General features: G+C 41.2%; 1 protein-coding gene across 4 annotated transcripts in view; it reads right to left on the bottom strand.

Annotated features, from left to right (window-relative positions):
* The window catches only part of LOC117489047 (adenylate cyclase type 1-like), a 32,453-nt gene continuing 24,273 nt past the window's right edge, over positions 1-8,180 (bottom strand). Inside the window, exons 9-20 of one of the 4 annotated variants that reach the window (XM_034138281.1) lie at positions 6,531-6,728; positions 5,843-5,940; positions 5,627-5,711; positions 5,080-5,169; positions 4,588-4,847; positions 3,734-3,860; positions 3,290-3,406; positions 3,035-3,181; positions 2,856-2,954; positions 2,627-2,741; positions 2,390-2,514; positions 1-1,977 (exon numbers count right to left, since the gene is read on the bottom strand). In XM_034138281.1, the coding sequence (XP_033994172.1) occupies positions 1,558-1,977; positions 2,390-2,514; positions 2,627-2,741; positions 2,856-2,954; positions 3,035-3,181; positions 3,290-3,406; positions 3,734-3,860; positions 4,588-4,847; positions 5,080-5,169; positions 5,627-5,711; positions 5,843-5,940; positions 6,531-6,728 (1,881 nt within the window). In that variant the 3' untranslated portion in view covers positions 1-1,557. Of the gene's footprint in view, positions 1,978-2,389; positions 2,515-2,626; positions 2,742-2,855; positions 2,955-3,034; positions 3,182-3,289; positions 3,407-3,733; positions 3,861-4,587; positions 4,848-5,079; positions 5,170-5,626; positions 5,712-5,842; positions 5,941-6,530; positions 6,729-8,180 lie in introns of those variants that run through there. The other 3 variants (XR_004556563.1, XM_034138282.1, XR_004556564.1) reach the window with 3 other exon arrangements.

Raw genomic sequence — 8,180 nt, 5'->3', positions numbered from 1 at the left:
TCTTTTTATATTTTATACACCAATATTGTCTTTATTACAAAATATTCAATAACCCAACTTTACACTGTACAAGATACAACATAGTTTACAGCTTTTGGCTATTTACAAAAAGTATAATCTGCATATCAAAGTGAATATATCTAAAAAGGCAGGTTGTAATCACTGTAAGCTTATTGAGTAAGGCAAAAAACTTGAAACAGGATGTATTTACACTCGCAGATCAAGTAAAAGTTGAACGCTGATAAAGATACAGGCTACAAAGCTATTTGAAGTGCCTCGCGTTTTTGAGACCGGGAGTGTCTGGGAGACGTGCTGCTAAAGCTGATATTTCTCAGAGTAAAACTCTAAATGTAGTTAAAAAATTACAAAAAGAGCCATAGAACGGTAATGTGTGCCTGATAGACGCTGGTAACCTGACCCCGCACCAAAGTTTCTGTGGTCTAGAGATACTGTGTCAATGTAGATGGAGCGTTTGGAGGCTAAAGCTAAAGGACTAAGTTGTGCACTTGATGCTGTGTGCTTATTGGATGTGCTTAAGCAATGTATGTGCTCTCTTCTGTGTGGATGAATGTCTTCCTGGATATCTACATATATATATGCACCATACATGTAGTCCTCTTTGTGATGTGTTTACAGTAACTTGTTTCCAAAGCACACATACAACTCAGTGCAATATGTCTTGCCATATTATGTTGAACTATCGGGAATCAGGGGAATTGAACATCAGTCGCCTTATTACCTCTCCATGGGGTTCAAAAAGACACTTTTTAAGTCTACTGATAACTTTAAGTCTACTTGTTCAACCTGCTGCAACATTATGTTGATGCAATATGAGCAGTAAAACTAAAGATTGATAGAAAGTTCAATACTTTGGTTCTCTTTCGACAGGAGTACCGTTACTATGGCTGTCGGCTCTTAAAAAGTCATGCAGTATAACCTGTAAATATGTCTCAAAAAAGCCTATTTAGTCCAGTGAGCTCTGAATATAAAAAAGTACTTTGTGCTGTTTTGTTACAATTCAGAATAAATCACACATGCATACACACACTCATAAGTACACACATGCATGCTTACACACACCAAAAAGAAACAACACCGTTGTACACTGTAAATAATGCAATGTATCCTTGGCATAATCAGAAAGACAGTGCAAAAGCAATAGCATGATCAGTCTTTTTCTGGATATCAATGCACATATCTCTTGTACATGGAATATGCTCCACTTAGAAAACAAAGATGCACATTATACCTGGATCTGAGGGAATCCCAGGAACAACACAAATCATCTGTTATTATAGAGATGTTAGAAAGAGGACTTGAGAATACGGATGTCTTTCTGTTTGACTTCCATGAGTAGGAAGCAGATAAAAACCCCTAAATCGAGCATGATTGTCCATTTCACCATATCATTTATTTGGAAGTTCATATCCTGAATGAGCACATTCTGGGTTGTGCCAGTAGCTCAGGAGTTAAAGGACATACCTGGACAGCCCTGTCTTCTGTAGGCCTCCAACCAGGGTTTTCATTACTGTATTCAGTGTTTATATTTGTGTCTTCCTACACTGCTACATCTGCAACAGCTGCCACAACCTCTATCTCAATATGTGTCATCTCTATGTCCTCCTTATCCACCCCACCCACTGCGGGCACAAAGGGTGAGGGCAGGCATATCGCTTGGCTGTTGCTGCTGTTGGCCGTGCTCATCTGTATGGTGCTGCTCATGCTGGCGTACACGGTCAGGCTGGCAGCGGAGGAGACGCTGACCAGATTGGTCGGGACGCTCGTCTTTCCGCAGGAGTGGATCCGCCGCGCCAGGCTGGCAGAACGCACCACTGAAGAGGTGGTCACCGTGCCCACGGCCTGAACCTTGCCTTCCAGGAAGTAGGTCAGCATCTCACCTTTCCCCTTGACACTCACTTTGCCCCGGCACACCAGGTCATAGTTGGTGTTTAGCAGGCGAAATACGTCTTCAGTCACCTGTGTTATGAAAATAAGGAAACATACATGTGTATCTATTCACAAAATGATGCTGGCTGGGAGGAGGTGGAATGTGTGTTTACATCAATGATCCATGGTGCTCAAATGTAGTTGAAATTGATGGACATTGTTTGATAGTATCTCATTTGTTATGGTAAGATGACCTATTATCGTCACACAGAATGCGCCATTGTTTTTGTTGCTGATGCAAATTCCAGAAATGAACTAGAGTAACATCAAATATGTCAAAATGTTATCATTTAATTCACATGTTTATTAACCTTTTTTTTCAAAATTGGAAGCAAAAGACAATGTGGTTTATTTATCTTACACTTTTTATGTAGTTCAAGCATTGTTTGTAAACTAGCTTTGCATATTAAATAAATGAAATATTATGAAGTATGTTAGATACCTGTATTTTTCCCGGTACTCCAGTGCTATCCATCCTGCTGGCCACATTGACTGTGTTCCCCCAGATGTCATACTGAGGTCGCCGCGCCCCAATCACCCCTGCAACCACCGGACCCACATTGATACCTATGCAAACAGAAGATCGTGTTAAACAAATACAAAAAGAATGTCCAGTTAGATTTCTCATTGTCATTAACTATGTGATTGCATTAAGGGGTTAAAACAAGGGTGGACGTACCCACTCTCAACACAAACTCATTGTATGACTGGTAGTTGATTTCATCCAAAACGTCAAACATCTCGATGGCGTAGTCTGCTATTGTGCTCAGATGGTCGTAAACAGATATTTTCTCCTAAAGAGGAGGCACACAGGTCAGTAAATATCTGTACATTACATGATCTCTCATTTTGTCTTCATAATGAGGTAATACATCCAATCAGATAAGTGCACAGAAACTATGTGTCACCTTGTCAGCAACGGGTGGGACGAGGCCTACAGCCGCCATGTAAGTGCTGCCAATGGTTTTGATTTTCTCGATGTCTTTGTAGCACCCCTTATCCATGAGCTGAAAAACATGCGTTCAGATAAACACACAATGCAACACATTTCAAATTCAAACTCAAAGTCAAGAAATCAACATTCCACCTCATCAAAGTCAGCGATGATCTCATTCAGTAATCTCAGGCACTCCACTCCCATGTTGTTGCCATCCAGCTCGATGTAGAAATCGTTGAAGTTTGGGATTGAGGCAAACAGGACACCAACTTGTGCGTAGGACTGATAGTAAAGATCCTGATGTAAAACGAAAAAATACAGTATAACAGTATTTCCTTTGAGGTCTCTGATTTATTTTTGTCTTCTGTCTGTTAATCTACCTGTCTGTCTATTAGCGAGGCTCACCATATTCTTCGGGTTCGACAACAGGAAGTGTTGAGCCACGTGTGCGGGGAGAAGATTGAAGAGGATCCTCCTGTTGTCCAGTTTGACTTTCTCCATGCCATCTCTATCCTCCTCCGCCTGACAGCAAATATAGACCACAGAAAAATACACAGCAATTAGTACTGCAGCTAATTCCACATTTTCACCACAAGGAGTCAGTAGAAAAACACAAGAGTCTTATAACATGGAGTGTTTGTTTCATAGTTGGTTTTTAAATAGACCTGGATACATTATATGACAAATGCTGCTTATTAAATAACTAGAAAATGAGAAGCTGTAAATTCAGCTTTAGTAATTCCACTTATTCAAATAAATAATGTCAGCATTTCTACAGCACTTTCTATTAAAGCATTATGATAATGAGATGTAAGCCTCTTAACATCCACACAGGACACAATTCCTCACCTGCACAGCCCATAGAAAGTCCAGGCGCAGTTTGAGGTCAAGTTGTCTGGAGTGGAGGGCCAGGGCACTGACAAAGAGCAACAGAGACAGGATGGGCTCAAAGCCCCGGATGTGGAAGGACCCCCCACTGTGGAAGAGACCAACACAAGTCAGCACTGGACTGGACCACACAGGAAACTACACATGAGGGATGAATGGACCCCACACAGTTTTGTGAACAATCATGAGTAAGGTTTTATTAAAAACATATTGAAAAAAACTATTTTCGTTTCATTTGATGTCAGAACAAATATCATATTGGAAGAAATGAAATGTTGATACATACAATTTTATTTATGATTATATAACAGACTAATCTAAACAAAGTGAGCTTTTTAAACAAGATCTTATATCCAAAGAACCCTAAACAAATTCAACATAATCACTTTTTTAGGAGCACATTTATGATCTAAGATCCAATAACATTGCGCAGGCCCCTCGGTACTGGGTTTAAACAGCTAACGCGCTACCAACATCCAGCCCACAATGTCCTTTCAGGCTTCTGATTTGGAACTAATGAGCACATGTGCTGCTTCAAAGAGTGGAAAATGAAAGAGTGTGTGGGCTACAGACAAGCAAAGACTCCTCCACACACATACATCTCAGAACATGTACTGTAAATGTTCTTCCAAACTCCTGGTTATCTATCCGTTCTCTGGATCCAACAAGAGAAAAAAAGCATTGCTTGACACTCACAGCCAATCGCTGCCTCCATTAGCTTCAGGAAATGACAAATAAAAAAGAACCAAACCAGCAGTGTCTTGCATGATTGTGTGTTTGGTGATTGTGTTCATGTTGTGCCGCGATCTGCTCACCCTTCAGTCTTTCGAAATTCGCTGAGCTCCAACACGGTGACATACAGCACCCCCAGAACGAGCATTAGCATCATCTTTGGCAGCCAGAAGACCCTCAGGAAAAGTGCCAGGGTGAGTGTGCCCACTACACAGGACAGAAAGGCGTAGCGGGCACCATCACAAGGCAGCTCCTCCATCGTGTGGTTGGCCACGTCGGAATCAACGATGATGATGGAGCTGTTGTTGTTAGCACGTATCCACAACCAGGGCATACAGCCCACCTGACAGAGGCAAACAGAGAGATACATGTGCATACAGATGACAGTGATCTTACATTTTTAAGCTTTTTTGTATTATGTACAACTGAAACCATGTATTAGAGCTGTAGTAAGAATGTGCTTACAAGCATAACATTGTCTAACCAGAAAAGGGAAGTACAATTACAAGACATGGAGGCATTGTTTTTATATTCATATTTGGTTGGATGACATTTTTACTATTGCCTTTACTTACCACACAGGCCTGGGCCACAGCGTAGATTAAGAGAACTATGAAAATACAGAGAGCAGTGCGAATCTGGATGGTCAGGCATCCTGGAAAACACTGAGAGACAAAACAAGGACAAGTTAGATAAAGGAGACGGACACAATAAGATATTGTTATTGTAATAAATAATAAGAATAGTATAAGGAAAGGAACTGGAAATCAAACAGATACATGCTTATAAGTGTATGGGGTAAGTAAGGCATGAGAATACAGAAAGAGAAAGAGAGGAAGAATAGTAATATGTAAAAGCAACAACGTGTAAAAGAAAAAGGTCAGGAGCTTTGAGGAAGACCATTAACCTCAAGGAAAACTGACAGCACAGGGGCTTGGAAACTAATCTTCAAGCCAATGAATACTGAATCAATATGGACTTGGCTTTATAAAACACATTTACATATTTCTCTTAAGGGAGAACAAATCTAAAGAAGAAACATGCCACCTCTGTTAGCCATCAGATACAAGAGATGAAGTTAAAGTGTGATTCAAAAGTGAATGAGGGAGCAGCTGTATTTACCTGTATTTTAGTGATATGCAGGTACATGATACAAGCTACTAGGAAACAGATGCAGAAGACGAGAAGGACAAGAACCACTGTGCCCCTGAGACGAGGAAAAATAGGAGAAACAGATGGAGGGGGTTAGTCAAAAAGTCAAAGACCTGAATAATTAAGAGATAAATAGAGAAAGAGAAAGCAATAGAGAGAAGATTACACAGAACCTGCTGTACATACTGTGGTATGATGAGGAGATAGACAAGGCCGAACAAGGCAGCTAGGATCAGGGAGAGAACCACAGCGCTGGTGAAGTACTCATCAGGAACCTGGTGGTACTAATGCCAGAGAGATAAGAGTGAGTAACAACATATCCCTTTAAAGGTCCCCTATTATACTGTTTTTCATCAATATATTATAGGTCTCAGATATATACAAAACATGTCTCTGAAGTGTTTGGCTCGAAATACCAAACAGATCATGCATTGTAGCATCCCATAAACCCCTCCGTTTCAGCCCTGTTTCAAAAGTGCTGATTCTCTGTTTGTTAATTTAGATGAAAATAAGGAGCCACTCCCAACGCCCCTCTGAGAGATATTTGGTTAAAGAAACACACAATGGTGCTCTAGGAGGAGATTCAGGTGATAAGGTGGGGGGGGGGGGGGGGGTTGATGGTGATTGGTTAATGGTTACACAAGCCAAACAATCTTTATGACATCACAAAGTGGCCAAAATCTGATCAGCTCATACAGGTTTTTATATAAATGGATCAGGACAAAAAGTGAGCGAATATCTTTTCCTGAAACTTTCAGAAGCTCTTCACACAGAGGGGACACATGTTTCTGTATAAAAGACATGAAAAAGTGGATTTTGCACAATAGGTGACCTTTAAAACTGACTTTACAGGTACAGTATGTGTCTCCCTCACCCTCGTCTCTCGCTCAGGGGACTTGTACATGAGTGTGAGGGAGTTGAGATCCGCCGTGTCTGACTCGGTTTGGCGGGCCTCGATCAGGCGCCCGATGTAGCGGTTGACCCGGGTTCTGGGACTGCTCTGGATCACAGTAGCCTGGTTCGCATTGGGACGGTTCCTCAGCTTCTGTGGAGCCGTTCGCATTGCTCTCCGCTTTAGATAAAAAACGAAATCTTCACTGAATATGCAGACGTTGAGAAACAACAGTGTGATAAACACAGCGCTGTATTCTCTGCCCTACTGGAGTATTATCATATTGGGAACACGGGTGAATAAGAGTCAACAATAAACACGGGCAGCTGATTATACTTTCAAATAAGGACATTGCTTTCACACTTAACTTCATTACTGAATGCAGCCCACTGTGTCTGAGTGTCTTCGGCAGCCCAGCTTTGCAAAACATTGGGCATTGGAGCAAAGCCAGATAGTTATCATCGAGTGGTTGTTTGTGTGTGTGTACGTGGGTGTGTGTGTGTGCATGTTAGTAAGTGCTGGAGGAATTGTGTAGCTCTGTTTCACAGCAGGCTGGCAAAGGGGGGGCTATGATCATCAGACTGTTCATGAGTTCATGACATGACATAAATGTGTACAGCTCATTGACTTCCTTGATTTCCTCCTTGTTCTCTCTGTCCTTGTGTATTCTTCCTTACTTCCTGCTGTCTCTCCCTGTTTCCTTCTTACTTCTGTGTTCCAGTATATTCTTTCTTACTTTTTCCTTCCCTGCTTTCATATCATTTTCCTTATTTCCTGCTTCTCCTCATGCTTCTGTGTATCCTTCGTTACCCTACCTGTTTCTATCTATTATTCCTCAGTTACCTCCTTTCTCCCCTTCCTTTCTTTTCCTGCTCCAGTCTATATATCCTTTCTCTCTTCTATCCTTTTCTGATTTTGTGTAATCTGCCTTGATTCCGGCTTTTCTTCCTCGGTCATCCATCCTTACTTCCTTCTTTCCTATTTTCTTCTTCCCTTACTTCAAGTATCTGTTTTTTCTTTCATCCAGTTTTTCTTCTTCCTTTATCGCTCCATTTCCATCCATTATTTCTCGGTGCCTTTCTCACACTCTCGTTTTGTTATTCATGAAGCAGCAGCACAGTGAACGTTAGATGCTTACTTGTCCTTATATCCCATATTATGCTCAACGTAGCACAGGACACATCAGGCGGCCATGTCTGATGCATCAAAAATCCTATTCAGTCTACCCTTTTCCCTCATATTGCTCCCCTCCGTGCCATGAATGCATGTCTTTTCAAACAATTCGAGTGTGTGTGGTCTGAATGCAAAATGTCCATTCAGTAAAAGGTGCATGATGACTTAACCTGTCAGCACTTTTCCATTTGTCTTTCATTTTATACTAATCTGCCTTCTGGAGGAGACAGTGTGAGGTTAAGACATACTAGATGCAGACACTGAGGGCCACATTATAAAAGCCTGAAGATGATACTGGGTCCTTTTGTTAGTCTTAACTCTGAAATATATACGGACAATTTTGGGGTATAAGTAAGTCCCTTTATACGTGTGTAGTTATTTAGTTGTCCCCACAATGACACACACGTGAAAATCTGGACAAAAACAGTTGCTGCAATAATTGTAAAGCTGCCAAGACAC

This window comes from Trematomus bernacchii, unplaced genomic scaffold (assembly GCF_902827165.1).
Source record: "Trematomus bernacchii unplaced genomic scaffold, fTreBer1.1, whole genome shotgun sequence".
Taxonomy (NCBI): Eukaryota; Metazoa; Chordata; class Actinopteri; order Perciformes; family Nototheniidae; genus Trematomus; species Trematomus bernacchii.
Note: the sequence above shows the minus strand (reverse complement) of the source record. Positions and strands in the feature narration are given on the sequence as shown.